The sequence below is a fragment of the Cloeon dipterum genome, chromosome 3 (assembly GCF_949628265.1).
Source record: "Cloeon dipterum chromosome 3, ieCloDipt1.1, whole genome shotgun sequence".
Lineage (NCBI taxonomy): Eukaryota > Metazoa > Arthropoda > Insecta > Ephemeroptera > Baetidae > Cloeon > Cloeon dipterum.
This window is the reverse complement of record NC_088788.1, coordinates 35,143,038-35,170,489: the sequence shown is the minus strand read 5'-3', so window position 1 is coordinate 35,170,489 and position 27,452 is coordinate 35,143,038. Positions and strand designations below refer to the sequence as shown.

At 41.3% G+C, this 27,452-nt stretch overlaps 6 protein-coding genes across 12 annotated transcripts; 2 read left to right on the top strand and 4 right to left on the bottom strand.

Moving 5' to 3' along the window:
* Positions 1-624: 624 nt before the first annotated feature.
* Positions 625-3,492, bottom strand: LOC135939796 (sodium-dependent organic anion transporter-like). The gene is made up of 7 exons (XM_065484366.1): positions 3,346-3,492; positions 2,095-2,316; positions 1,693-2,029; positions 1,454-1,628; positions 1,131-1,390; positions 883-1,069; positions 625-828 (listed from the first exon to the last, which is right to left on the bottom strand). Exons 2-7 carry the CDS (start codon positions 2,313-2,315, stop codon positions 662-664), a joined length of 1,347 nt encoding a protein of 448 aa, XP_065340438.1. The 5' UTR covers position 2,316; positions 3,346-3,492; the 3' UTR covers positions 625-661.
* Positions 3,493-3,711: 219 nt separating this feature from the next.
* Positions 3,712-7,337, bottom strand: LOC135938489 (hepatic sodium/bile acid cotransporter-like). 3 transcript variants are annotated; one of them, XM_065482143.1, is made up of 7 exons: positions 6,146-7,324; positions 5,579-5,800; positions 5,141-5,480; positions 4,908-5,082; positions 4,589-4,848; positions 4,354-4,540; positions 3,712-4,300 (listed from the first exon to the last, which is right to left on the bottom strand). In XM_065482143.1, exons 2-7 carry the CDS (start codon positions 5,797-5,799, stop codon positions 4,134-4,136), a joined length of 1,350 nt encoding a protein of 449 aa, XP_065338215.1. In that variant the 5' UTR covers position 5,800; positions 6,146-7,324; the 3' UTR covers positions 3,712-4,133. The 3 variants fall into 3 exon arrangements, with proteins under 3 accessions (XP_065338215.1, XP_065338214.1, XP_065338216.1); XM_065482142.1 differs by having other exon boundaries at positions 5,579-7,324; XM_065482144.1 differs by lacking the exon at positions 3,712-4,300 and having other exon boundaries at positions 4,394-4,533; positions 5,579-7,337.
* Positions 7,338-7,602: 265 nt separating this feature from the next.
* On the bottom strand, positions 7,603-10,633 carry LOC135938490 (hepatic sodium/bile acid cotransporter-like). The gene is made up of 6 exons (XM_065482145.1): positions 9,667-10,633; positions 9,093-9,435; positions 8,604-8,778; positions 8,284-8,543; positions 8,047-8,233; positions 7,603-7,978 (listed from the first exon to the last, which is right to left on the bottom strand). Exons 1-6 carry the CDS (start codon positions 9,882-9,884, stop codon positions 7,800-7,802), a joined length of 1,362 nt encoding a protein of 453 aa, XP_065338217.1. The 5' UTR covers positions 9,885-10,633; the 3' UTR covers positions 7,603-7,799.
* A 979-nt stretch (positions 10,634-11,612) lies between these two features.
* On the top strand, positions 11,613-21,263 carry TP53INP (Tumor protein p53 inducible nuclear protein). 5 transcript variants are annotated; one of them, XM_065482149.1, is made up of 3 exons: positions 11,613-11,677; positions 18,590-19,117; positions 19,866-21,263. In XM_065482149.1, exons 2-3 carry the CDS (start codon positions 18,590-18,592, stop codon positions 20,016-20,018), a joined length of 681 nt encoding a protein of 226 aa, XP_065338221.1. In that variant the 5' UTR covers positions 11,613-11,677; the 3' UTR covers positions 20,019-21,263. The 5 variants fall into 5 exon arrangements, with proteins under 5 accessions (XP_065338221.1, XP_065338220.1, XP_065338222.1 ...); XM_065482148.1 differs by lacking the exon at positions 11,613-11,677 and adding an exon at positions 14,537-14,670; XM_065482150.1 differs by lacking the exon at positions 11,613-11,677 and adding an exon at positions 14,682-14,809.
* A 1,346-nt stretch (positions 21,264-22,609) lies between these two features.
* l(2)09851 (WD repeat-containing protein 1 l(2)09851) lies at positions 22,610-24,727 on the top strand. Its single transcript, XM_065482146.1, has 8 exons — positions 22,610-22,898; positions 22,957-23,093; positions 23,154-23,318; positions 23,379-23,601; positions 23,655-23,829; positions 23,883-24,051; positions 24,330-24,485; positions 24,552-24,727. The coding sequence occupies exons 1-8, from the start codon at positions 22,709-22,711 to the stop codon at positions 24,687-24,689; spliced, it is 1,353 nt and encodes a 450-aa protein (XP_065338218.1). The 5' UTR covers positions 22,610-22,708; the 3' UTR covers positions 24,690-24,727.
* Positions 24,728-24,932: 205 nt separating this feature from the next.
* Positions 24,933-26,066, bottom strand: LOC135938402 (uncharacterized). Its single transcript, XM_065482022.1, has 4 exons — positions 25,982-26,066; positions 25,855-25,925; positions 25,071-25,305; positions 24,933-25,009 (listed from the first exon to the last, which is right to left on the bottom strand). Exons 1-4 carry the CDS (start codon positions 26,064-26,066, stop codon positions 24,933-24,935), a joined length of 468 nt encoding a protein of 155 aa, XP_065338094.1.
* Between the last annotated feature and the right edge of the window lie 1,386 nt (positions 26,067-27,452).

Sequence of the window (27,452 nt, the reverse complement as noted above, 5' to 3'; positions counted from 1 at the left end):
CAAGATTGCGGGCTGAGAGTGAGGAGCGACGGTAGAGCGATGGCCAGTAGAAGCAGGATCAGTGTGCCGCGGAGTTGTGATTTTGCATTGCCATCCGTGCGTGCTGGTCGTTTATTTACTTTTCAAACACCTTTTTCGCTGTCCTTTTATATTGGAGGGGCTCTAGATAAAAGTGGGGTCAGTGTGGCGTCATTCAAAGTTGTCGTAGGGTTAGAGCGGAAAGGAGCAATAAACAAATTGACTTCTGCAGCAAGCCTCAATGTAATAATCTTAATTTTGTTGACCTCTCTATTAATATATACACTTGATGCGATCCTCATTCTATTTTGAGTCACACCTCACACTACCTTGCGCGATTATTTTATTTCTATAAATGTAGTACAGTCCTTTGCTATCGAATTATTAAAGGTATTTAGGTTAAAATTACTGTTTGATTCGATAAAACCAAAATGATCAAATGGCTCTTTCTGTTTGTTTTTTTCAGTTAGTGGCGAAAATAGAAAAATTATTGAGTTGTGTGCTACTATAAACGATAACAAATAACAAAACTAAATTTTTCCATGATAAAAATTAACCGATTTCAATCGGGAGAAATGCGTGCTATTTTTAAAAGTTGAGGAATAACATTCATTTTGAGTTCAATTTTGTAGAGTTGATTTTATTATGCTTGCATCTCGACAATGATTGGCATCTTCTTGAGTGGAAAACTATCTTCAGAAGCATCTGTTTCCACGATTCTGTTTGCTCGGTTGCGATTGCGGATTTTCGAAATAACAAACAGGATTCCAAGGGGCACCTGGGTCGCGATGACAATTATCAACGGCACAACTGATGAAAGATAAATGACTGATACAAAAAATAAACAGGAAGCGTATTATTTACCTTCTGAAATGTCCCTTTCTGGACGTTCAAGTGTAGTCTTCAATAGCAAAATTGCGATTCCCAAATTTTGTAGACCAGTTTCGATTGAGATGGCTATTACGTCCTTTTCACTCTGCCTGAATAGCATGGACAAAATTGCACCGAACAGGTAGCCAAGGATAGGATTGCTGATGCACGCCATCAGAAGCTGAGAAAATTTCATAAAATGAGAACGAGATTAAAATAAATTAAAAAATAGTATATCTCACCCTCAAGTTGACCAATTTGAAAAGGAACGCCTTCAAAAAGGTGGCAGCGGTGGTGTATATGATCGTGACACCAGCGAGTGGTTTAAGAGTCTTCGCGAGAAACTTGGCCACCTTGGGATATTTGCACTTGATGCAAACACCGCCGAGAAGGGGGAATAAAAGTGTCGCAGTTGTTAACACCAAGTTTTTATAGGGAATTCCGATCTCGGCGTCGGCGAAAATGACGTGGCCCAGAGTGAACACCCAAAACGGAATGGTGACTTTAGAAATAAATTAGCAAAATTAATTGGAATTGAAAGAAAAAAGCCTTAATAGTATATTACGGAAACTGGCAAACGTGCTGACCGCCGTCATCGTGACGGACAGGTCAAGGTTGCCATCGAGTATCAGAGTCCAAAGGTTGCTGCCCACTCCCCCAGGTGAGCAACCAGCGAAGAAAAGGCCAAACTGGAGGGCTGGCTGACCAGGAAATAACAGTCGTGCGGTGAAGAAACTCATCTAGAAATTTGCAAAATGGTTTCTTGTCGCGTTTTCTGGTCACGTCGAAGAACAAAAATATTACCAGAGGCATGAACACAAATTGAGAAAACAATCCAATGGTGATGCCGATGGGTTTCTTGAGAGCTTTTTCAACAACAGTTAAGTCGAGGGCGCATCCAAAGTTGAAGTTGGCGAAGATAATCAGGACTGCGAAAGTGCCAATGAAGATGTTACTGTCAATTACGTTATCCATGGATATAACCGAGACAGTCATTTTTTCACTGTCTTCCCAATCTCGCGTGTCCTGAGCGCAGGTGCGAAGGTACACTTTGGAGTAGCCCAGAAACCTTCCAACAATTGTAAAGTTGGATTTGTATTTCGAGTGGCTCCCATCCTCGGCCAACTCAAATTCCAACGGTCTAAAATAAAATTGTAGCAATTGAGGCAGAAATGTTTAATATATAAATAAGGATTTATTGCTCACTGCTCATAGACGTCGGCAACCTCAGTTACTGATGAAAAAGCACACAATGATTGGTTCGCAAAAGAATGGTTGTTGGTCCAGACGATAACGCTTCTACTGCTCATCATCTCAAGCTGCCGCACGCTGCTCGGCTCGAATACAACATTCATCATTCCGCTTCCCGCTGCTAATCGAGCAAAGAGAATCAGGAAAGCGAGGGCTGACGCTCGAATCTCCTGCATTCTAAACAGGATGAAAGGAAAAGGACATTTTAAAATAATTGATTACGAAAATTCAAATTAAACCAAAAGTAAATCATATTTTATTACACATAATTACTGCGTCACGTGAGATCTAACTGTTGCAGCATTTATTTTTAAATGTTCTAAAATGTTAACGGGTGATCTGCGTTCACCAATTTTGAGTTTGAACTCTGGTTATAAAAATAATATTTTTCGTTGCGTGTATGAGTATAATTTTACTATGGATTATCTCAAAGCTCAAATGATTGCGCTCGCTATCGTAAAAGTTAATATTTATGCGCATGATAATAGTATTCTTCCTCACAGAATCAAATGAGAGTGGTTACCTGCTTTAAAAGCAAAAGTTGCAAAACAGAGCCGACTGAGATATGTTGATAGTCTTTCGCTTACATCTGCGCGACTGTCGGAGTAAGTTCTGCTAAAATATTTTCAGAAGCTGGCGGAATGCCAAAGGAGGGAGTTTCGCAATGTATTTTTGTTTGAATTTTTCCTTATTGAAAAGGTCTAAGGTGTAACATGTTGGACACACCGGTTCTCGTTATATCACCGACGTTAAGGAAAAATTCCCGGCTGCAGAGCTCTAGGCCGACTCGCTACTCGCTATATACTTGCTGGTTCGCACCTCTCCAACAGGAGTGATTTGGCATCACGTTTCAAAAAGTCCTAGGTGCGGAGGCAAGTGACCCTTGAGTGGGCTGGGTCACTGTGCGGCCTGGTGCACCTATATGTTATCCGTTTGCGGTGTTATTGCGGGACCCGGGTTTCAGCATTTCAGCATTCCCTTATAGTGCTTCCTCGGTCAGGGATAAAAAATAAAATAAAAGTTTGCAAATTTTCTTGTTAGCTGGTGATCTGCGCTTACCAATTTTAAATTGAAACACTGGACAGAAATAATATTATTTTCCTTTGCGTTTATGGTTTATCTCAAAGCTCAAAACATTGCGCTCGATCTCACGATCGGCGCCTTATATAATTCTCCTTTACAGAATCAAATGACAGTAGTGGTTACCTGCTTTTATAGGAGAATATAATGTTGCTAAGCGGAGCAGACGAAGGTGTTGTTGATCTTTCGCGCACGTCCGCTCGACTGACGGAGTGAGTTTTGCTAAAATATTTTCAAGATGCTAAGAAGGGGGGTTTCATACCATATAGATACATGCTCAACTAGTCATCTTGTTCGATTTTTTTCCTAGTTGAAAACTACTAGAAATAATCCTATCAGTTTTCAACAATTTATATTTCCCATTATCTAAATGAAATTGTGTAAATCGTCTAACTATTTCTTCAATTTGAACTTTCTGCGATAAATATAATATATTGATTTGTCTGGCCGGTCAGATAACCTTGACAGTCGCCCTCCTAATTTGGACCAAATTTATTGTTAAAAGCATCTTTAAAATACAGGTGAAAAATAAAAAAGGCACTATTTCAGTGAAACAGAAACACTTTTTACGCTACGCCAATATATAATGAAGGTCAAACTGACTTCTCCTTGTTCACCTGTTTGTGAATGGTTGTAGCCTCCATCTCCTAGTCCTTATAATACAGTATTGACGCCATGACCATTTCTCAAATAACGCGGACCTTTATTTATGGTAATATAACACGAATCAACTTCATACGAAATCAGTGTGAAAATCGTTATTTTTAAACGTGTTACAGAATTACATTAAATTTGAAGGCTAAAATTCTCTGTTAATTGTTAATAATATTATTTATTCGGTTAAACACGATTGAAAATTATATAATTTCTCTTTCAGATTGTTGTGGATATTTTGCTAATTTTTGGTGTGACTATTAGTTGATCATGGTTGGCTTCTTCTTTAATTCAGAATTGTCTTCAACCATATACACGATTTCGTTTTCTTCCTTCGTAGTTGCTTGGTTTGGTTTACAGATCTTCAAGATCACTAACAACAATCCCAGGGGCACTTGGGTTGCGACGAAAATTGACAAAGGCACAACTGAAAAGACGAAATGAAAGTTAAAATTAATTTGCACTCTTGACAAAACTTGCCTTCTGAAATATCACTTTCTGGACGTTCAAATACAGTCTTCAACAGCAAAACTGAGATTGGCATATTTTGAATTCCAGTCTCGATTGAGATGGCTATGATGTCCTTTTCGGTCTGTTTGAACAATGTCGACACAAGTGCGCCGAAAATGAAGCCAAGGAGCGGATTGCTGATGCACGCGACTAGCAACTAATTGTAAAATAAATTAGGATTTAAAAATGAGAAACAAACAATCACCCTCAAGTTGACGAATTTTAAAAGGTACAACTTCGGGTAGGATGCAATGATAGCGTAGACAAGCAGAAAACCAGCGAGTGGTTTAAGAGTCTTCGCGAGAATCTTGGCCACCTTGGGAAATTTGCACTGGATGAAAATGCCGATGAGCAGGGGGGCAAAAAGGTAGGTCGTGGTAAACGCCATTCTCTTGTAGGGCACCCCGATCTCGGCTTCGGCGAAAATTACGTGGCCCAAACTGAACACCCAGAACGGAATGGTAACTGTAGAATATTTTATAGCAAAATTAATCAGGATTAAAATAAAAAAGGGTCTGCAGTACGGAAGCTAGCAAACGTGCTGACCGCCGTCATCGTGACTGACAGGTCGAGGTTGCCGTCGAGCACCAGAGTCCAAAGGTTGCTGGTCGTTCCACCAGGTGAACAACCGGTGAAGAAAAGTCCCAACTGCAGGGCCGGCTGCTCAGGAAATAGCAGTCGTGCGGCGACGAAACTCATCTATTTCAACATTAATTTAATTTTCAGCTGCATTTTTACAATTGAATCAATGCAGTACCAGAGGCATGAATACAAATTGAGAAAAAATTCCAATAGTGATGCCGATGGGTTTTTTCAGAGAATTTCTAACAACAGCCAAGTCGAGGGCGCATCCAAAGTTGATGTGAATAGTAAAAATGACGATTGCCAAGGAAACAATGAAGAAGTGGTCCATTACTGAGTTATCCATATTGATAACCGAGACGAACATTCTGTTTTGCACGATTTCCAATCCAGAGGCGTCCTGAGCACAGGTGCGAAGGTACACGCTTGAGTAGCCGAGAAACTTGCCAGCAATTGTAAAGTTGGATTTGTATTTCGAGTGGCTCTCGTGCTCAGCCAACTCAAATTGCAATGGTCTGAAATTTAAGAAATTTAATTGAAATTTTAAGCTTTGAATCGAGTGTTTTTCTTTGTTAATTTAGGCAATAATTGTTGTTTAACAGTAAGCACGCACTGTTCAGTTACGTCAGCAACCTCAGTCACTGATGAAAAAGCGCACAAGGACATATTCCCGCCATGAGAATGGTTGGTCCAGACGATAACGCTCCTATTGCTCATCATCTCAAGCTGCCGTATGCTGCTCGGCTCGAATATAACATTCATCATTGCGCTTCCCACCGCTAAACGTGCGTAGAAAAACAGAGATGCAAAGGCGGACGCTTGAACTTCTCGCATCCTAAAAATGATAAATTTATAAGTATATTTTACACTTGGAAAGGTAATCAAGCAATTTAAATATGAGTTAACGTTCATCGATTTTCTGAGATCTCTATATTATTTATTTTGATGCTTAAAATTTCTAGGGTCGGTGTGGTAAATACCATTTTTTCCTAAATTTAGTAATTTAAATAATAATTATTCACGTTTGACCTACATTTTGATTTATTAAAAGCTAGACCAAAATGTTTTTTGTTTTAACGATTTATCTATTTAAAGATCGAATCATTGCGCTTTTTCTTTAAATTAATTAGCCATACACTCAGTCCGTTCTTCCTCAAAGAATTAAAAGATGGGGAGTTACCTTGTAAGAAGAACGTGGAACTTAATATATTAATAAACGGTCTCAGCGGGCAGAGATATTATTTGTTATATCATTTCTTGAACGACCTCTATAGATAGTGATTCTTTTGTACGAGTTTGTCCCCCCTAATATTTTTAATGCAAAAAGGAGGGGGATTTCATTATGTTATGTTCCATTACGTCAATCTTTGATACACAAATTTCCATCTTCTCAGTTATCCGCCTATTTTAATTTTAATTTATATTAGTTTCAATTTTAGGGGGGCACCTTATTTACTCAAAGTTCATATATTCTTATTTTAATCCAGAACTAGTACAATAAACCTTCTACAGTGCAGCCACACAATTTTTAATCACACTTTTTGTTTTTATTTTCAGGATAACGATTAGGGATGTTATTTTTATATACGCAACTGCGCTAAAGCGTTGCTCTATATTCGTTCTGTTACACCGATAAAATAGCACGTTTTGTTGTTGGCCAGTCCGATAACCTTGGCCAGTTGCCCTCCACGTGAGGTTTCATTGGTCCAAAGATCTCTGAACCATAAATATGCGAGAGGGATATATTATGGAAAAAAACGAGTCAATTTCTGTTGCTGTTTTCCGATTTTCTTTGAAAACTGTCATTATAATATCAAAGTGACGCGGGCGAAAAAAAGCGCTACACCGTCATGCTGGACCACAGCGACACCGAACGCATCCTCTGCGTGCACGTGAGCAGAGGATGCAGAGCTGCGGTGGAACTGGAACATGCTCGCGGCAACGCAGCCAAAGTCCTCTCGTTCGCAACCTGTAAGGCACCATGCCAACCTACCTGACCATGGTCAAGCCGCGAGTTAAATCAAACTTCACGTACTTTAAATTGAATATGTCTTGCAGGTTAAGGAGAAATGATAATCATTTTTTTCCCTTAAAATAACTAAAATTGCTAGAACTTAAAATAAAAACAAGTTATACCCGAAAGGCGCGTCTTCTTAGAGCTCGGCGCCCCTTCCTAAAATCCCGGTGAAAATTTTGTCCCTGCTGGAATCTTCGGCCGAAATTGCCAGAAAAGAAATGCTCAATGTCCACCAGCAGCTGACATTGCTCTCTATAGGAAATGTCCTAGACGGATAAACGGACGTATACGTAATTGAAAGAATAGTCGTCGGCAGAGCAATGAGAAAGAAATGTGGACGGCGAGCACAGGCTGATTCTTCCTCGCACGCGCACTGACCTTGACTTTGCACTCGTTTTCATTCCGAATCGCGCAACAGTGGGATTCCCTCCCGTCCGGACTTTCAGTTTCCCGAGTGGTAAATTGTGCTACTATAATGTGCCATTTATTATAAATGAACGATTAAAAATTTTGCTTTTATCACACACAAAATTATGAATGTTAGAGTAAAGGAAACAGGCTAGAAAAACCTTTAAAGCAAAACTAGGAATTAAAAAAATAACCTTAATTTTATTGAAACCTTCAATTTACATTTCTGTCCAGAATAAGTGTTTTTTTTAATTTCATTCTGACTGTTAAATATTTCAATTTTTAAATTTATCTAAATTCGATGGATCTAGTCAATTTTGATTTAATTACACTGGATATATAATACTACATGAGCAAAATAATATAATTATTGCAGAATACTGATTGTTTCTTTGGCATAGCGCGGGTTCTAGTTGGTCCTCACGATGGGCTTCCGATTGAGCGGAATTTCAACTTCATAAGCGTCGCTGCCCGCCTGCTGCTTATTCTTTTCTTCCCTCTTTGCTCGAATGCGATTGCGTATCTTTAAAATCACGAGCAAGATCACCAAAGGCACTTGGGTCGTGATGAAAATAGTCACTGGCACCACTGATAACAAATGTATGAGATTTTTAATTAACATATGCGCGCTTTCGAGAGATAGGAAGTAAGAGTACCTGCTGAGATATCACATTCTGGAGCTTCAAGTGCCGTCTTTAATAGCAAGACTGCAATTGCTCCATTCTGGATTCCAGTCTCTATAGAGATTGCAATAATGTCCCGCTCCGTCTGTCTGAACAATTTGGCAACTAACGCGCCGAAGAGGTAGCCAAGGAGAGGGTTGCTGATTGCTGCAATCAACAACTGAGCGGAAATTACGTTATTTTTATTATGGGTTACTTCATTGCTCTCACCATCCAGTCGACGAACCTAAAGAGAAACAAATTAGAGAAAGTGCCGACGACGATGAACACAAGCATGAAGGCGGCGAATGGCTTCAGGGCCTTTATCAGGAACTTGGCCACCCTGGGCAGCTTGTACTGGAAGACAATGCCGATGATCAACGGAACGAAAAGAGTGATGGCGGTTATTCCGATCCTCTTGTACGGCACCCCGATCTCGGCGTCAGAGAAAATTATGTGGCCCATCGTGAAAACCCAAAACGGAATCGTGACTAATGATAAAAACATGTAAGTACTCGAGATTATGGAATTTCATAAGTGCTCTCAATTACGGAAGCTGGCGAATGTGCTGACCGCCGTCATCGTGACTGATAGATCGAGGTTGCCATCCAGCACCAGAGTCCAAATGTTGCTGGCCGCCCCTCCGGGCGAGCAACCGATGAAGAAAAGACCCAGCTGCAAGGCTGGTTGCTCAGGGAACACTAGCCGAGCGATGAAAAAACTCATCTAAAGAAATTAATTCGAGAGTGTTACAAAAATAATGACACTGTTTGAAAAAAATATTTGCTATCCTGTCAATGAGAGCAAGCTTTAGAAAAAATGTGGAGGTCTCAGCCAGCCGCGCTGCGCCGCGCCAGCCGGCAAAATTTGGGTCACGTGGGTAGCCGCCGGTGAATAAGGGTCAAAAATTAAAAAGTGCAGGAGAAAAAAAATGTCTTCCAAATAAGCACTATCGAACTTCACGCTCACGTGGGTCCCACCAGCCCACGCCTTAAACCTCGCGGCTGAGACCTCTAAAAAATACTAAAGTTATTAGTTACCAGAGGCATGAAGATGAACTGAGAGACCAGTCCAATAGTGATGCCGATGGGTCTTTTCAGAGTTTTCTTGACCACAGCAATGTCGAGAGCGCAGCCAAAGTTGATGTAGATGAAGAAGAGAAGTACCGTGATAGTGCCGATAAAAAAGGCGTCCATCCAGGTGTCCACTCGGATGACCGAGACGAACATCTTGTCGCTGTACTGCACGACCCCCATTTCAGGAATGTCCTGAGCACAGGTGCGAATGGTCACCTTGGAGTAGCCAAGGAACTTGCCGAAAATCGTAAAGTTGGATTTGTACTTGGAGTGGCTTTCATCGTCAGCCAGCTCAAACTCTAATGGTCTGGAAATTCAGGATTTAATTTGCGTTTTAATTGCTGTTCCATGTGAGTAATAATTTAGCTCGCGGATCTGCATGTTGTATTTTTAGACCCTTGAAAATATTTCTAAACTAATTGTAAGTTATAAAATAAAATCAAAAGATTTTTAATAAAATTATGAAAGTGAAATATTTTTTACCCTACAAATTTGAAAACAAAAAAAAGGTAACAATTCATATTATTTTGTTACTCACTCTTCAGATACTTCAGCCACTTCAGTCATCGACGAAAAAGCGCACAATGACAAGTGGCCAAGAGAATTGTTGGTCCAGACGGTAATACTTTGATTGGCCATCATCCCAAGCTGTCGCAAAATGCTCGGCTCGAAAACTAAATCGTAAGATGCGCTTCCCATCGCCAGTCGACAAGCGAAAATCAGGAAGGAGAAGGCGGACGTCCGACACAAATGCATTCTGAATGGAATTAAATCCACGCCGGGTCTGCTTGTAAAAATCTATATTTTTCCAGACCTTGCGTGGAAAGTTGAATGCACTTGGCGGCGTCCGAGTCGATCTGACCGATTATCTTATTTTTCGAACAGCAATCTGCGTCGTCCACGCTATCTTACCGTGAATTTTGCGTTGATCGAGTGAACCAAATCAGAGTTAAGCTCAGGTTTGTAGAATTTACAAGGCCATGAATCTTATCACAAATTTTCACTAGCAGTGTTTCAATTAAAATCCACTGATTGGGTTGTCCCCACACAAATGGAGCTGTTTCCTTTGAGCGACTCTTGCACAAGAATGATGCAGCTGGTGATCTATGATGCAGAGGTCTATTAGTTTAACTTCAGGAGCAAGCACGACAATTATTCCCCTTTCGCACTCTCTACATTAGTCTTGATTGAATAATGACTTTTAATTTAGTCCGTGAAACTTAATCCAGCAAAGTAAATTGTCGAAGTTTGTAAGCTCAAACGAATAATATTAAGCTATTGAAGCAAACTTAAAAAAACAGCATGCATAATAATAGCTTTTTCATAGCGAAACTCTACCTACTTGTGTGTGTAAACTTTGTGACGAGAGTATAGACTCTTACCATTTTCTTAGTTGTGATAAAAACAAGATGAGTCTGACACAAGCTGGAAAGTGACCAGCTAAATAAAATGACAAATTGTAATATTTACTTCTTTGTACACATGATGGTGTTTAATAAATAAATGATGATGATGATAATAGCTTTTTATATAGATCTCTTGTTATTTTAAATTCTATTGTTCATTGATCAGAAAATTCCTGCTAAATTCCTATTTGCTGCTATCAAATCACAAAAAGTAATAATTATTTGTTTTTAAGAAAAATATAAAATAGCAGAAAAAGATCAAATAATGAAAAATTCATTTCACTTCACTTTGGTATTCAATCCTTCAAGAAGTAAGCTTTTAACATTTCAATAAATTAAAAAATGAGGCTAAAGCATTCAGTTATCTTAAAAGTTGAAGCATTATGGTGCCATTTAATTTGCATCATCATATATTTATATTTGGTTCAATGATTCATATTAACTTTTATTGACTGAGCATGGCAACTATTTTTAAATATTTTAGTGTTTGTCAGAAAATAATGCGTAACAGTGTGTTCGAACATAAGCAACGAAGATGAAGTCCGATTTTCAATTGCTCAATGATTGCATGATAGCAAAAAATTTAAACTGATGACGTAACTGACAAATAAGACAAGGCAACCGGCTCTGCTGTGGTGTCAAGCAGGTTGCCTACGCTGGAAACTCTGCGAAACGTTGCCTTCCTCTAGGGGCGTGCGCCATCTATTGAATCTAAAAGCATCCGTGCAAAGTTTGAATCGAGTGGCGCACGGGGAATACACGATTCTCAAGAGAGCGCTTGCAATTTTACCCAAGTAAAATTCATCTCTCTTAATTTTTATCAGAATATTCCATCTTGAAATCAAGAATTCAATTTAATAAATATCCGGTTTATTTGGCATTATTTGGGCAGCAGGGGTTAGTTCTTTTCGAACTGAACAGTCAATATATTCAAATCAGTGCAGTCGTGGTTAACATTAATAAGGAAAGACCGGAAAACAAAGTTTTTCCGCACACTTTTCCTTCAGACTCTCCCCCACGCGCCAAGCTGATAAAGTAAACAGCAATCGTCCGTTCTTCGGGCGCTCGCTGCAGGCAGAGTCACGGTAGTCACCACTGAAGTACCTACTCTTCGCTCCTATTCTTCACATCCACGCCCAACAAGTAAGCTTTACACGCTTTTTCCAATACTTCTTGTGTCTCTGCAATCATTCTAGGTATTTTATTTAAATCTTGTAGATTTAAGCTGATTTAATAAGAAAATCATGGCTGGTATAATTGTAGCATTTTTTACTTTTGTTTAACCATTTTTTAAATTATACTGGCCCAAAGAACGAAGTCACTCCACTTATAGCGTAATAATATAAATATAACACTAATTAACAAAACATTCCATTATACAGAGATCGCGCTGTCAAATTACGACTTGTTTTGATGGTGGGCTATGATGGCTAACAATAGAGATGTCTCTAAATTACTTAAAATAATATAAATGATAAATTTAATAACTATAATTATTTTCTAATTTACCCATATTAAATGGAAATGATTAAAATGAGCAATGATAGCTTAATTGTTATGTATTTAAGCGTTCAATACAATACAATGGAGATATTTGATTTCAAACTCAAAATTGACGATTTTTAGACGGTTTTAAGTTTGGTTAAAGTGGCTTCAAATTGCATGATTCGTGCTCATTTAATGATTTACAGATAAGAAAAAAAATAGTCGGTCGTACAAATTTCACAGCTCTATAGCTATGCAGGTATAGGACGTTCTCAAGCAAACGTGGAATAATTTCTTATCAGCTCGTTAAAACAAGTTGTCTCAAAGTTTTTCCAGTAAATCAGACCTTCTAAAAAATTCAAAGACAAGAAAAAGTAGAGCTTTAGAGGCATTGTTGGCTATAGCAAGATAGCAAGCAGTTGACTTTTTATAATATTTTTAGCAAGTTTATCTCTGTGATGTGTAATAATGAAAATAGGACCGAGGAACAGAAAGATTTCAGATTTTCCCCAAATTTCTTCATTTTTTCGCTTTAGTTTGATCCCTCTCGTCGCGATATATCTAATGGTGTGCAAATATTGAGTAAATTTCCCTAAATTTGTGAAATAAATCGTGGTTTTACAACAGAAAGACAGTGCTCGCCGCTTGATTCGCCGATTTTCTCAAAAATTTAAACGGCAACCTAGGAATTTTAAACTTTTTCCTAATTTTAAGATAGTAATTCAAGTAAATAAAGGATTCCTCTAAAATTTTCTGTCAAGTTTTACTTTAAAGTAAGGCAGAGGCCAGACAGAGAGAGAGGCACGTCACTAAAGTAGCTCCTGCGGCAGTTGAGACGGACACAACAATTCCGGCAAAATTACAGCTGCAAAAATTACAATTTATTATTTTTCAAGGAAGTGAAACCCTGCAACAGCCAGACACCTGGCATGAAAGAAGCAGCACAACACGTTTCCCCATCTGCGCTGCGAGCCGGTTCTCCTAGCGATCACTATGAATGGAAATTTTTTCTTTCATAGACGTGTGGTTACTTAAATAACACGAGCCGAGTTTATAATTAGAGCTTAACACATTTATTGATTATCACATTTTTAATTTCACCTCTGTTGCCATTTCCTTGACCTCGTATCGGAGGAGGAAAGGAGGAAACGTTCTGGTCCACGAATCTGTAACAAAAAGAGGAAGAAATTTTAAGTATGAATCTATTGAAGTGGTAGATACAGGCAGATAATCGAAAATTATTTGTTCTACAATTTGCAATAATAAAAAAGCACCTGGCTAGTAATAAAAATTCAAATTTCTCAAATTTTCTCCAAAATTTCCAGCGCTTGACCACATTTTGGTGGCAGATTTTGATTCCTCTCGTCGAGGTCTGTCCAACAGCGTATGAAATCTTTTTGGAGAAATTCTTTGTTGTGAAATAAAATAGGATTTCAAGTAAGGAGACAGCCCTCACCATTTGACAAGCATGCTAACTTTGCAGCCACTTTAGTAAACAAAAATTACAGCGCTGCACAGGTTAATTTCGGCTAGAAATGAAACTTAAAAAAACATAAGTTCTAAATTAAACTATTTCGTGCTCATAGCAAAAAATAGGACTACTTGTAAGTTTGAATTTCTCCCGGCTGATGGCATTGCCCCTTTGGGGAAATTCCGCTCTCAGTTGCGTGTCTGCGTTTACGAGCGGAGTCGAAACGTTGAAACATTAGACTCGCATCGCGTAGATCTTGCGCATCAGTAGATTATAAAACAGTGACATTGGCATTGTTCCGCATGTGTGCGAATCGAAAGCTAATATCAACGCGCGGAATGATCGGTTTCACGCAACGAGACATCAATGTAGAAACTCCCGTGTTTACTCCCTGGGTGACGCGGCCAGGTGTTTTGCGCAGACGTCGCGGCGCGTCTGCTACATCATTCGGTCGGTTTCTACAATTCAACCGATTTACAAAGTGAAATAAAAATCGGATAAAAGCTGAAAACATTAATTTACTCGCATGGTTGGCTTTATCAAGTAGTTTAATGTTTGAAAAATTAAGCAACATTTTTTTACATCGTGCAAATGAGGACCGAGGAACAGGGAAATTTCTGATTTTCCGAATTTCGGGAAAAATGAAGTGATTTATCTGCTTGATTTCGATCTCTCTCGTCGCGATGTATCCAATAATGTGCGAATTATAAGGGGAAATTCCTTAAATTGTGAAAAAAATCGTAATCTCATAGTAGGTAGACCATGCTTGGTTAGCATGCAAACTTTCGAGCCAATTTTCTCACAAAATGAACAAAAGTTTTGTAAAATTTTAGATTTTTCTTCATTTTTAAATTTTATTTCAAGTAAAGGTAAAACAATTTCACAAATTTTCTGTAGAGCTTTGCTGAACTTTTTTTTTATAATTATGAAAAAAATGTTAAAGACCCCAAATTAAATGATGTATCTCTCTCAATCGACCCGTGCACACAACGGTAATTTTGTGAGCAGCTGCAGGTCAGAAAACCGGTATAAGAGCGGGCCTAACAACCGGTTGCTGTGTTTGGTTTGGGCGACAACAGCTGCTGCTGCAAGCCCGAACCTGCACGAACTCGCTCGGAGCCATTAGAGCGTTCCCTTCCTTAGTAACAAGAAGACTGCCGCCTCCGCCGCCTCCCGCGCAGTGAGTAGCCCCCGCCAGGAACCAATGCAGGGGTTCCGTCGGCCCACGGGCCTTCCGTGGCCCGGCCCAGGGCAGCGGAAGGCCGAAGGGCGCCCGCCGAGAGGCTCGGGTTTTTGACATTGGTCAGCTGATCGCCAAGGTCGCTGTCAAATGTCGACAACAATCGCTTTTCGGGGCTCCCAGGGGTCCCTCCCGGGTTCGCGGGGCCGTTCGGGGACGCGAGACGGACCGGGGTACAGGTGGCCGTAATTTTTGTCGGGTTTAAAGGGCGCGAATCGATTTGGGCTGGCCCTCGAGCATTCCTCCCCCGACGGATTTCCCAATTTTTTTGCCCCTTTTTATTCTTTTTGTGACGCGATTTCCTTTGTTTATTACTGCGAATTGGCGTGAGGAAACCTCGCCGAGCGATTGCACCATCCTCGTGAGAATTCGGTTGATTTATCGCGTTTCCCGGAAGGCTGCGGAAAACATGGAAAGCGATCGCAATTGCTAATACTTGATAATATCCGCTGCTCAGCAAGCAATTGCACACCTGCGATTGGCATTGCGCAAAAACGCGCGCGAGAATCAGAACGACACACGCACAGCAATTTTCCGCTCGTTTGAGTACGCGCATTGCGCAATCCGGAAATTTGTGAAGAGCATTTTCGTGTAACGAACAACAAACAACGTTCGAAAGGTCAAGCGTTTCGATAGATTTGCCGCGAGTGCAGGGCCGTGGGGGCGGAAAGGGGCGCGAGGGGCGGGTCCTTGGCAGTGGCTGCGGGGTGCACTCGGTGCAGCGGGCGCGTGACGTCACGCGAGCCAGGCATCGCAAGTGAAAGGACCCCATGTACCGAGCAGAGGAGAGGAGAGCACTGCGCGATCTTGGGCAGCCTTCGCCTCCGTCGGTCGGGTTGAGCAATTGAAAAAGAGCAAGGTTGACCGCTTCTCGTACGCCAAAACCACGACCGATTTTTCTCCCGAAACCGACAAATCATTGAAACTGTTGATGCTCGATCATGCACAGTTCACGTGAAAAGAACAGCAGCTTTATTGTTTTATCTTTTTTAAAAATAGGGGGTGAAAGTCGAATGTTCAATGTGCGAGCATTCTTCTCTTTATCAGCTGCAGATAATGCCCGTTTAATGATCGCACCACTGGTGCAATTTCAGTGTTCTCGTTTGTAAAAAAAAACAAAGTTAGGGAGCGATAGAGCGTGACGCGGAAACGGAAGCAGCACGAAAAACGGATACCTGCCCGCCACGCTCACAACAGCTAAAAGTCTCCATTAGTTGTCCTTAATTATCGAAATGTGCAATAATTATAAAATTAAAAAACTAATTGAATTGAAAGAGTCAAAGAAAACCCTATGTTAATGTTAGCAAGAGTTTAGATAAGTAATCAGGGCCGTAAATATATTATAATTCCGAGTAAACCAATTAGTCAGAAACACAACAAAGCCGATTTGTTTGTTTGATTTACGGCACGCGTCCGACGAATTGGGGCAGATAATTTGTAGCGGGCGAAAATAGTGCAAGAGTGGCCTCGCGAATGCCTCGACCAATTTATTAATAAATGCATGCGCTCGCGGCTGACTCGCATTCCTGTCAGCAGTACATAGTTGTCGCAATTCAAGACCAAAACAATCGACGTTATAATCAAGCTTTGCGTAACGCCGCGAAATCTGCGAGCGTGTAAGCGAGCGAGTGAGCGAGCGAGAGGAGAGGAAGCGAACGACGTCACCCGTGATGCGAAATGCGTACTTTTTGCAGCGCGAAACTAAATCGGCGAGCCCGCGCTCCAGAGAAACTACTACGTTCGCCGCGACTCGCTCAATTGCGCACTTTCCTGTAACCGTAACCGCGTAGCCGCACTCTTTCTGGGAAACTTTGGACTCTCTTTGGTGAAGCACCTTGCATGGACTTATTTCGTAAGGTTTGTTCTTCAATTATTGAGATTATCTGTATCTGGCGATTAGCATAGGACGATCGAGTGCGCTTGCAACGCAACAAGTTGAAAAATCGCTTCCACGACGTCAGCAACGCATTTCAGAGACGGGGATATTCAAATTCGTCCTGCTGAAAGAGCTCCCCAATTCCAATTTCCTGAACAAAAGAAGTAGTGTTTAGCATAACGTGCAGGTTGAATATTAATCAAGGGTTTGAAAAATTAGAAGAAAGTTTTGAATGAAAAATGAAATGTGTGTCGTCGGATCAAAATAAGTCTCGGGCGCGGTGACGTCAAACGGTGGAGTGTGCCGCATACACACGGTTTCGCGAGGCTAAATTTAGCCGCGGTACCTTTGTGGCTTACCGAAAGTCAAGTGCACTTCTCGAGGGAGAGCAAGAAAGGAATTCGGCCACTAGAGAAATCCGCAAATATATTTATTGTTTTCGTGGGAGGAACACGGGCAAGGTATATTATTGCTTTGCGATCGGCAGAATTGGCCAAGGATCAAAGTTTCGCCACGCTGACAGCAGCCTTTGGCCCACGGCCCAGCCTTTTGAAACGCAACATTTCGAAAATTGTCCAAAAAATCGTAATTGTGAATAAAAGTATCAACTTCTACTTCACTCAGCCAAAATTTTAATTCCATCAACGTTTTGGAAACCCAGTTGTTCGTCTCGCAAGTATGAATTACTCACTAACGCACTTAGAGACAAACAACTGACACATAAATCTCAAGAAAACGGAGCTCCCTTTGTATTTGTGGCTCTGTTGCATTCGCCGAGACTTTGTTTGCGCGGGGTCGACGACCGTCAGCTCGATTTTTGTGCGCAAAATGCTAAGGCGAAGCAGCATTTTTCTTTTTAACCTGGTTTATATCAATATTACGATTAATCAACAATTCTATATTTAAATATAGTATTTGACCGATGGTAATAAATAAATTAATAATGACGGCCATTTCAAGAAAAGCCTCAGTTAACTAGGTGAGCCGTGAGCCAGCCGGCCAAGTGTTTTCAAATTAATGGCAGAGACAGAGACGCTGCAATCGGAGGAAAAAGAATTAATTGCAGCTGATTCGTTTTGAGCGCGTGCGCACTGCCCTTCTTGGAGCAAGAAGTAAATGTGTGTCAAACCGCGCGCCGCGGTGCGGTGCGTGCGTGACTGTGTCGATTTACGATTTACTTAATTCTTATCGCGCGCAGCGTGAAACTGCCCGATTTTCCGTTTTTCTCAACCCGAGGAACAATAAAAAGGTCGCGGATTTGTCGCACGAAATCGGATCATTGAGTTGCAAGCCAGCAAAGTTTCGTTGAATAACAACAACTGGCTGATGTGTGGTTTCGACAGCGATGAGCCGAAGGCGAAACTCGCAACGCAAACCCGAGCCGCGGCCATTGCTTCATGCTAGCCGCGTAACAGGCCAGAAATAATACTGGATGGCTTGCAATTTTTTGCCAATTCACTTAAATTGAATTAAAATGGAAAGCATGCGTTACGTCAGCTGGAATTCTATTTTTGAATCATTTTAAAAATCAACAGACTTGGTTACGTATTTTATTAGTTTTATTTAAGCAAGGTGACGACGTGCGAAAAAGGGATTCAATTCACCAGTTGCGTAAGCCCTTGGTGTTCAAATCCACCAATAGATGGCGCCATTGGTTTCTTTCGATTTTAATGAATTTGCGCTGTGATTTAATACTCAATCCTGCCTCTGTGTACACATTCTAGAATTATTTCTTTATACTAGGTAAAGGCATTTTAAGTGATGAATACACAGTGGCAGGATTGAATCCGAAATCCCAGCGCAAGTGCATTAAAAATCGAACAGTGGCGCCATCTGTTGGTGGCTTCAAACACTAACTGGTGAATTTTGTCGTCATTATTTACTGTCTGACCCGAACGGCCTCCAAGTCCCAAGCCCAGTATGAAATTTCTAGAATGCCATCAACCCCAAGCGAGGAAAATTAAAGCCTATCTGCTATTTCAGATGTTCACGAATCTGGCCAATCTGCTGCTGGGCGCCTCCAGCGCCGCCTCCGGCGCCGAGAGCGAAACGGCGTGCTGCCCAGCAGACGAGATGGCCTGCTGTGACTGCGACGAGCTGAGCGTGCAGGAGGCCGAGGACGACTGGCTGCTGGTGGACGCGCAGCTGCAGCGAGGCGCCATGCTCGCGTCCATGGCGGTGGCGCCGCGCTCGCGCTCGGCCTCCGTCTCGGCGCTGCTCGAGGAGTCGTGGTTCGTGACGCCGCCGCCGTGCTTCACCTCGCAGGGCCCCGTCGAGCTGGAGACGTCGCCCCTCGAGAACCTGCTGATCGAGCACCCCAGCATGTCCGTCTACCACCGGCCGGCGATGCCGCAGCACACGCCCTCGCCCCGCTCCGCCTCCCTGTCACCGCCGCCGAGGGGCCGCGCGCGTCAGCCCCTCGCTGCAGTCAACCCCCGCCCCCAGAGAACCCTCGTGACGCTGGCCAAGCAGCAGCAGCAGCAGAACGCGGCTGTCCAGGCTGCGCAAAAGGTGAAAAAGGATAATAAATTTAAAATTGTCATCCAGCCAGGGTTGCATTATTTGCTTACTACTGGTTTTTACCACTCAATTCACCAGTTGTTAAACCCTTCGTGTTTTAATCCGCTAACAGATGGCGCCACCGTGTACTTTAGTAATAAATTTAATTTTAAGGCACTTCCGCTGCGATTTCATACTCAATCCTGTCACTGTGAGTTCTTCACTTATTAAGCTATCTTTTGACGTGTTGAAAACCAAAATCAGCTCGGCAATTCCCAATTCGCCGTTGAACCGTCTGAAAAGATTTTTTATTTCAAGAAAGTTTTTTCAACGATTCTACGACGGTTGGCATAACCGATTTTGGTTTCCAGAACGTCAAAAGAAAACATATTAAATGAAGAATGTATAGTAGCAGGACTGAGTCTGATTTCGCAGAGGAAGTGCCTTAAAATTAAATTTATTACCAAAGTATACGGTGGCGCCATCTGTTAGCAGCTTCGAACACTGAGGGTCTATACAACTGGTCAATTTTTACCAATTTCTGGCGCAAGAAATGATTTTTCCATTTCCCCAAATGAAAATCTAAAATTTGCGGTCAGATGCAACCATTCATTCAGGCCAGATGGAAATCCAGAGTTACTTTAGTTTTCGAATGAATAATTTTAACGCGTTTCGAACGAAAAAAAAGGGAAGCCGCCACATTTACCTGAGAGCGGTTCTTTCGGCCCCTCAGAGTTAGTAAATGGGCTCGTGATTTCAGGTGCAGCAGAAGGTTGGTGCGCAGCAGATGCGTCGCACTGCGCTGGACCGCAACAACAAGGCCCGCGACGTCGGCTCGGCGCGCAACAAGCGTCCGCGCCGCTGCGACCACCAGATGCGTCACTCAGGTGCCAACAACAACCGCAAGTGCTGAGGAGGACGCCACTCGTCGCCTGCCCGCCGCACACACACCGACCGACTTGTCCTCCTTCCGTTCAGTTAACCAGCCGACGGGACGTAGTTTAATCGAACCCGGAAGAATAGCAGACGCGGGCAGGCAGCCACCTCCCCCTCCCCTCCGACCCTGATTTCCCCTGGCCGCAACCAAGCAACCACCGCCACCACCTCCAGCAATGACGCGCATCGTAATAATGTGATACATGAAAACAGCAGCGGGCAAACAATAATATATATTTCATGCAACGCCGAGTGCACAACACACAGTTTAGGGATGAATTTTCTCTCCACTAACGACTTAACCGATCTGCACGCGCGAGCAGGGGCAGCCAGTCACCACTCTCGTCTCAGCAAGCAGACTTCCATCATCTCTCGTAATTTTACACACTTTAATCGTTTAGTCATTTGAAAGTTTATCCTTTTTTTGTATAACCTAACTTATTGCGTATACATACGGGCGAAATTCCGCTTTTACTTTGGAAGAAGAAGAAGTAATACTTTTTGCTTAGTTGTAAGTGCCCTTATTTAAAAGGAGGTCGTGTGTGTCATTTTTCTGCCAGATCACGTTTTGGAATTAAGATTCCGAAACTCGTTGCTTGTAAATAACGCGCGACACACACGCGGCGGCGATCAATTAAATGTCTCAATGTGTGAGAATTAAGAGTGCAGAAACAGAAAAGCTGTCTTTGGTTAGTAGCAATGTGTAACAAACTATTATTAGCAAGAGTTGTGCTGTAAAAAAACGTGTGGCGATTGACCAGAGTAAATGTTATTATACAAATGCAAAAGTTAAGTGTTCATGTACATTTTGAGAAGCGATGTAAATACGCGAGAGAACCTATTTAAAAGACGCCAACACGGATTAATAAAACATTTCGCGCTGAAAAACACACGATGCATCTCGTTACCTGTCTCTACTACGATTTTAACTGAATTGTTTAGCAATTACGGCTACATTTTAATAACTCACTTACTGCGAGAAGTGGCGTGCTTTGTGCACAACAAGCAAGTACATTAATTAATGTTGTTAGCCAACTGTTTTTCGAATTGTAAATTAAATTCTATAAGAACGTATATATATAGAAACACACACACACACACGTCGTGCGTAATATTTATATTGTACTGCAGTCAAGTCCACACGCAAAACGAACAAAAATACATTAAAAATGAATAAAAGCAAATAAAAATTTATATAAAAAAATCATAAAACTAAACACAATTGCAGTTTCTCTGTCCATAATTTCCAGTTTTTTTTAAACAACGAAAATTGAAATATGAACTTACTTAGATCTCCTCAGGTACTGCGGGTTTTTCTTTTTTGAACAAATTGAAGGCGAGCTGAAACATCAGATTGAAATCATTGAATTAAAATCAGAATATCTAACTTAAATTCAAATTATTTCAAAATATTTAAGTAAAAATCAGTTAAAATCGTTTCTTATTATTTAAAAAACGATCTGTTACAAATAGTTTTCAAAAATTTAATTGCAAAGACAATAGTTGTGTAGATTAATACTTCCAAAACATTTTAAATGGTTGTAAATAAAGTAACTCGGTAAGATGAACCGGAAAGCAAGTTTGTTAACAACTTGGCATTCGCAAAGTAAGTCAAGGTGACTCGTCGGGCCTCCCGACTAGCAACTTTAAAAATAAAAATGATAGCTCTCAAGCTAGGAAATTGTGTTAGATGCACTAAATCCTCCCAGAACAAGCACTGCAAACAATTATTGTACTGTGAAAATCGTTTAAAAAAGCATAAACAAAAAACTACGGATTTAACAAATTAATACCTATTACACACTGCCGCATTCTGAATGAACATACTAAATGATTAAACAATTATGTAATTTACAGAAAATTAACGGTAGCGGTTTTGTTTTAAAATTTTGACGTGATGCACCAGTCCAGCCTGATAAATATTTTTAATAAATCGATGAAATACAGTGGATATTAAAATTAATATTACCATAAAAAATTCTGCAAGACATCCTATGGCCTCGCCCCCCGCAAAAGCGGCAACGTGACACCGTCGAGGTGGTTAAACTCACATTACTTGAGCAAGGTAGCACTATTTCGGCACTAATTCACTTGCAAATCAACGGGCGCAGTCGGCCCCACAATTTGTCGCCGATGCTGGAGCCCGGTACGGCGGATTTCGGCTACATTTCGAGCCGAAAACGAAGCACATGGCACATTCTAATGGCACGGGCGGCGCACTTCAAGAAGCGGAACTCACGCAATCAACTAGTGCGCGCTGCAAGTCCTGGGAAAAACATCACTGTCATGCCATCTGTCGAACATGGCGCTCACTAAACCAACGCGCGAAGCGATACAAATTTCTCGGAATCTAATTTTACAACACTTTCTACAAATTTGCGAATTCATTCAACAATTTCAGAGCTCGCTGATTGATTTTTTGTTCATTATTTCCTAGTAATTTAATAATTCCAACCAAATCAAAATGAACAGAAGAATCGACTTTTCTGGTGCCAAATCAGTGCTGCCACCCGTGTAAATCAACACAGAACACACAGCCCACTACAAGCAGCAGCAGCACAGCACGGAGCACAAACAGCATTGAAAACAACAAACACACGTGGAGAAACACCAGGAGACACCGCTTCTTGCATTGTAAATTTTATTTTCGTTGACACTCCAGCCACAATGGAGGAAACTATGGAGAATGATGTGGACATGGAGGTTGAGGAAGAAACGGAAGACATGGCAGAGTCGAACGAGAGCGGCATGCAGCCGAAGGAACGGAAAGTCTACCTTCCTGGACAATCGATGCAGTCAGACGAAGAGCTCGAGTGCGACGAGACGGCTTATATTTTTCTCCACCAGGCAAAAACTGGTAGAAAATCTAAAAATTAAATACAAATTTGTTAAACTCATGATAATCCTATGATCAGGTTCGCCTTGTCTCAGCTTTGATATCGTGGGAGACAACTTGGGAAACAACCGCGCTGATGCTTTTCCCCTGACGAGCTATGTGATTGCTGGCACTCAGGGCGAGCGCAAAAACGCTAACCATCTAATGGCTATTAAAGTGAGTCAAGAGCTACGCAATCATTTCGTTAGTACTATTATTAATTATATTGTTAAACAGATGTCCAACATCAAGAAAACGCTAAAAGATGAGAAAAAGGAAGAATCTGACGAATCAGATTCTGATAGCGACTCAGACGAAGAAGAAGAGGAAGGCAAAAGCAGTGATTTGCCCAGGTTAGACTGCGTCATGATGCCACACAAGGGCTGCATCAACCGCGTTAGGGTAATAATTAGCAAATCATCAGAATTTCCTCTGATCGTAATACGATTCTTAAATCTTTAGAGTGCCATGTTTGGAGACAAAGTGGTGGCTGCCACTTGGTCTGAGCTGGGCCAGGTGCACATTTGGGATGTGACAGGTCAGCTGCGCAAGCTAGAAGCCCTTGGGGCGCAGGACCCAGTGCTCAACGAGCGCATCGGAATTAAAGACCAGCAAAAGTCGCTCTACACCTTCACTGGACATCAGACAGAGGGATACGCGATTGACTGGTGTTCCACCAACAAAGGTATAATGCATAATACTGACACTGTATGTTTGTTACTTTAAAATTAATTTCAGGTCAGCTGGCCACTGGTGACTGTGCCAAGAACATTCACATTTGGAAGCCCAAGGAGAACATGACCGGCTGGATCGTTGACCAGCGACCTCTTTCAGGGCACACGGCCTCTGTTGAAGACCTGCAGTGGTCCCCCAAAGGACAAGATCTCCTTGCTTCGTGTTCTGTCGACTGCAGGTATGATCAAAATGAAGACGAGAAATGTTAAATAAAACTTGGACATTTTTCAGCATCCGACTGTGGGATTTGAGGCAGTCTCCTTCCAAGGCCTGCGTTAAAGTGGTGGCCAAGGCCCATGAAAGTGACGTCAACGTGATTAACTGGAGCACCCATGAAACCATGATTGTTTCTGGTGGAGATGATGGCAAAATCAAAGTCTGGGACACTAGACTGCTGAAGGTAATTGACAAAGTCTCATGCCAATTGTGTAGAGGTCTCAGCCGTGAGCAGGACGTGATGCTTAACCGAATTTTTTGCCCTGCGGCGGCAGCTGACGATATTTTAACGTGAAGTTTGATAGTGCTTAGACTTTTTTCTCCTGAACTTTTTAATTTTGACCCTTTTTCACCGGCGACTGGCTGAAACATCTACAATTTTGTCCTTACCCCCTGTGAATTGAGCGAAATTCTTAATTTTTAGTTAAAGGCCCGCCTAAAACTGTGTTTCATGTTCCTTAGGATTCCGTTGCAACATTCAAACATCATTTAGCCCCCGTGACAACTGTTGAATGGAACCCGAACGACAGCGCGGTGTTTGCCTCAGGCGGTGCTGATGACCAAATTGCAATCTGGGACCTCTCTGTTGAAAGAGTTGCGCCAGACGAGGAAACAGCGGTAAGGATTGGATCAATCCAGGGTTCTGGCCATGTTTAAACTGGAACTTTTTTATTTTTGTTTCAGCATTTGCCGCCGCAGTTGCTATTTATCCACCAAGGCCAGAAAGATGTCAAGGAACTTCATTGGCACTCGCAAATGCCCGGCGTGATTATCAGCACAGCGCTATCTGGGTTCAATATTTTCCGTACTATTAGCGTGTAGACGTCAAAACTGGTAATTAAATATCTCATATTTAAAAATTGAATTTTTTAATATTAATTTATAAATGACTCAAAACAGATATCTATTTTTTTATTTTTCTTAAGAATATGATGATAGCTGAAGTAATGAAAGGAGGCATTCTTCAATTATGTTCCTTCAATGCTCTTTTATTGCTATCTTGTTAAGAAGTAACTAGTCTACTCATTTTTTATCCTTGTAACGCTTTTTGTCGTCATCTGAACTTTAATCAGAGCAGTCATCGACAGAATCACCATCTTTCTTTTTCTTCTTCTTCTTCTCTTTCTTTTCTCTCTTCTTTTCTGCAAAGTTAATATTTCACTTGATGCGAAAATCGACCTCCACTAATGACAAGGAACAAACCGGCCTTAGCAATCTTTTCACGGAGTTCAAGGATAGTGCTTTCATTGGAACTGACTTCATTCTCTACCTTATCAGCCCTTGATTGGGCCTTGCTTAATTCCTCGCGCAAACCCTTCAGTTTGACCTCCAGCCCATCTATCTTCTCCTCACTCTCCTTTTTGAAGTTATCATATTCTTCCTTGAGCTCTCCATGCTCAGACGATACCGAATCCAGTGTTTCGGTCAAGTTTATTTTCTAAGTAGGAAATTACGTGAATTGTTAGATTGTTAAAAATGTTAAAATAATATGGGTTGGATTGACTAATTTATTTTGCTCAGTATCAAATTAAAATCTATCTGAATCAGGGTTGGATATCCGTGGCAGAAGGCCTGTGCGATATCAAGTGAAATGTCACTGACAAATCGTAAAATTTGGCAAAATTTTAGATTTCTCCTTTCCTTCTTTCATTATTGCACGCTTTAGAGATTAACTGTGGATTTAATTTTACAAACAATAAACTCATCCTATATTCAACAATGCAAAATGTCCTTAATTGTTGGCCTGCAAAGATTTATAAGAATCTTGTAAAAGTATCATTATAGACTCCCCCAGGCGCACGAACCCGAGGGGAATTCCCTTCTATCTAATACCACCCTGAAAATCCGCCCCTGATTTTGATGTGCTCTTTATTCTTCTGGCATACAGAAGTTGGTGCACTTTCCCTGAGATAAAAAATCAAAATAAGCAGGACGTAAAATTAGACAATAAGTGCGCTGCATACAGGTCATCTATAAGTTTCTGGACTTTCTCCTTGACGTACTCGTGGAAGCTCTGTCCTTCCTCAACCAGAGGATCTTTCGGTTCGATCACTTCATCTTTTTCGTGGATAGTTATGTAGTATGTTGTACTTTCTCTGTTGTTGTTGACTTACCCGCCGAGAGTTCCGTTTCGTTGGTTTCGTCAATGTCGCCCGAGACCTCGACGTCTTCGCAGGATTCTTTTACGCCGTCTGACATGACTTGAGCCACCGAGTTACACTCATTCAACTGCGATTTCCTCGTTCATCGCTAATTAAGTAGTCGGCTTCGGAATAATATAAACACTTAAAATTTACGATAAGGAGACAATAATTGAAGTTGTGAAAGAATTTAGAAAAAATAAAACACTTATACATATATCGCTGTGATTGATTTCAATCCCCATTCTCCCGTAAACCTCATGCAAGATGATACTTAGGTATATCGTTGCAAAAATATTACACATTTTTTGCCAATAACTTTCGCAAGAGAAGATGAGCGTTTGATTTTGTTCCAACACCGAACGAGTATTCGGTTTGAAATAAAAATTGGGCATAGATTTTTGTCCTTTTAAACGAGTTTAGTGTATGTTGTGACACTCTGGCCTGTTACTGACCTTAGAGGCGCCATGACCAGGCGGCCATATCAAGAATCGTTAAATATACAGAATTGGCATTTCTTTATTGAAAGCGTGAGACGAGCAATATTTAAGGTTCACGTAGCTTTCGCGCTCCAAGCGCCCGATTTGTTAGAACCAACACCTGACTGACGCGTACAACTGGCAGCCAAATGCACCCTCTTAGATTTTTTCTCCGAATTGGTTCAAAATTGAAGAAATTTGGACATTGTTGAACTCGTATCGTTAAATAGATTACCTTTCTGTTGACCTCAAAATTGTAGGTTAAATTAAATTTTCCAAATGGAACTCTTTTAATTTTAAAATATTTTGAAATTTGTTATTTCCGAAAAATTAAGTTAGTTAAGTCAAAATCTGGTATGGCGATTTCCCTTAAAAAAAAGCGAAATATTTGTGCCTTTTTGGGTTTTTAAAAAATATTTACACTCCCAAATCATTAGATTTTCAAAAACCTACACCACTCTGCTCATTGACGCATATTCTTTTGCTATTATAAATAGAGCCACCCTGTGTGCACTGCTCGTGGGGGGGGGGGGGTCATTGTGTGAAAAGGTTATTGTTGTTCCGCTGGAATGCGAGAGGGCAACTGAGATGGAGAAAAATAGAATAATAAAAGAACAGGCGATCTCGCGGCAAAGAGACGAATTCACAATTTTGTACGTGTTAGCAGGAGAGACCTGAATGACCGCTGAGTAAATTTACTTAGGTGGTCCACCACCCCCTGTGCGCGCTGCTGGTGAGGGGCTGAGGGTCAGTCGTATTGTGTAAAAAGGTTATTGTTGTTGTGCTACACGCATTTGGAAAATTACAAATAATTCTCTGGAATGCGAGAGGGCAGCTGAGGCGAAGAAGAAAAGAGGGGGAAGAAGAAAAAATAGGGAAGATTTCACCATTTATTTTTGTCCGCCTCCGCAGGTTTACACCACCTGACTACCCTCTCCCTCGTCGCACTGAAAACCGGCCCCTAG

Bases quoted from the DNA above. Each gene is read 5' to 3' on its own strand.
- TP53INP (XM_065482147.1), top strand. The intron at 19,118-19,865 runs GTGAAAAAGGAT...TCGTGATTTCAG, and splicing joins CTGTCCAGGCTGCGCAAAAG to GTGCAGCAGAAGGTTGGTGC.
- LOC135938402 (XM_065482022.1), bottom strand. From the start codon at position 26,066: ATGTCAGACGGCGTAAAAGAATCCTGCGAAGACGTCGAGGTCTCGGGC. The intron at 25,926-25,981 runs GTAAGTCAACAA...TCCACGAAAAAG, and splicing joins CGAAACGGAACTCTCGGCGG to ATGAAGTGATCGAACCGAAA. The intron at 25,306-25,854 runs GTCCAGAAACTT...TTTCCTACTTAG, and splicing joins ACGAGTACGTCAAGGAGAAA to AAAATAAACTTGACCGAAAC.
- LOC135938490 (XM_065482145.1), bottom strand. From the start codon at position 9,884: ATGCATTTGTGTCGGACGTCCGCCTTCTCCTTCCTGATTTTCGCTTGT. The intron at 9,436-9,666 runs GTGAGTAACAAA...CTGAATTTCCAG, and splicing joins GTGGCTGAAGTATCTGAAGA to ACCATTAGAGTTTGAGCTGG. The intron at 8,234-8,283 runs GTGAGAGCAATG...ATTTCCGCTCAG, and splicing joins TTAGGTTCGTCGACTGGATG to TTGTTGATTGCAGCAATCAG.
- LOC135939796 (XM_065484366.1), bottom strand. From the start codon at position 2,315: ATGCAGGAGATTCGAGCGTCAGCCCTCGCTTTCCTGATTCTCTTTGCT. The intron at 1,070-1,130 runs GTGAGATATACT...AAATTTTCTCAG, and splicing joins TCAAATTGGTCAACTTGAGG to CTTCTGATGGCGTGCATCAG. The intron at 829-882 runs GTAAATAATACG...ATCTTTCATCAG, and splicing joins AGAAAGGGACATTTCAGAAG to TTGTGCCGTTGATAATTGTC.
- LOC135938489 (XM_065482142.1), bottom strand. From the start codon at position 5,877: ATGAACGTTAACTCATATTTAAATTGCTTGATTACCTTTCCAAGTGTA. The intron at 4,849-4,907 runs GTACTGCAGACC...AATATTCTACAG, and splicing joins CAGCACGTTTGCTAGCTTCC to TTACCATTCCGTTCTGGGTG. The intron at 4,301-4,353 runs GCAAGTTTTGTC...TCGTCTTTTCAG, and splicing joins AGAAAGTGATATTTCAGAAG to TTGTGCCTTTGTCAATTTTC.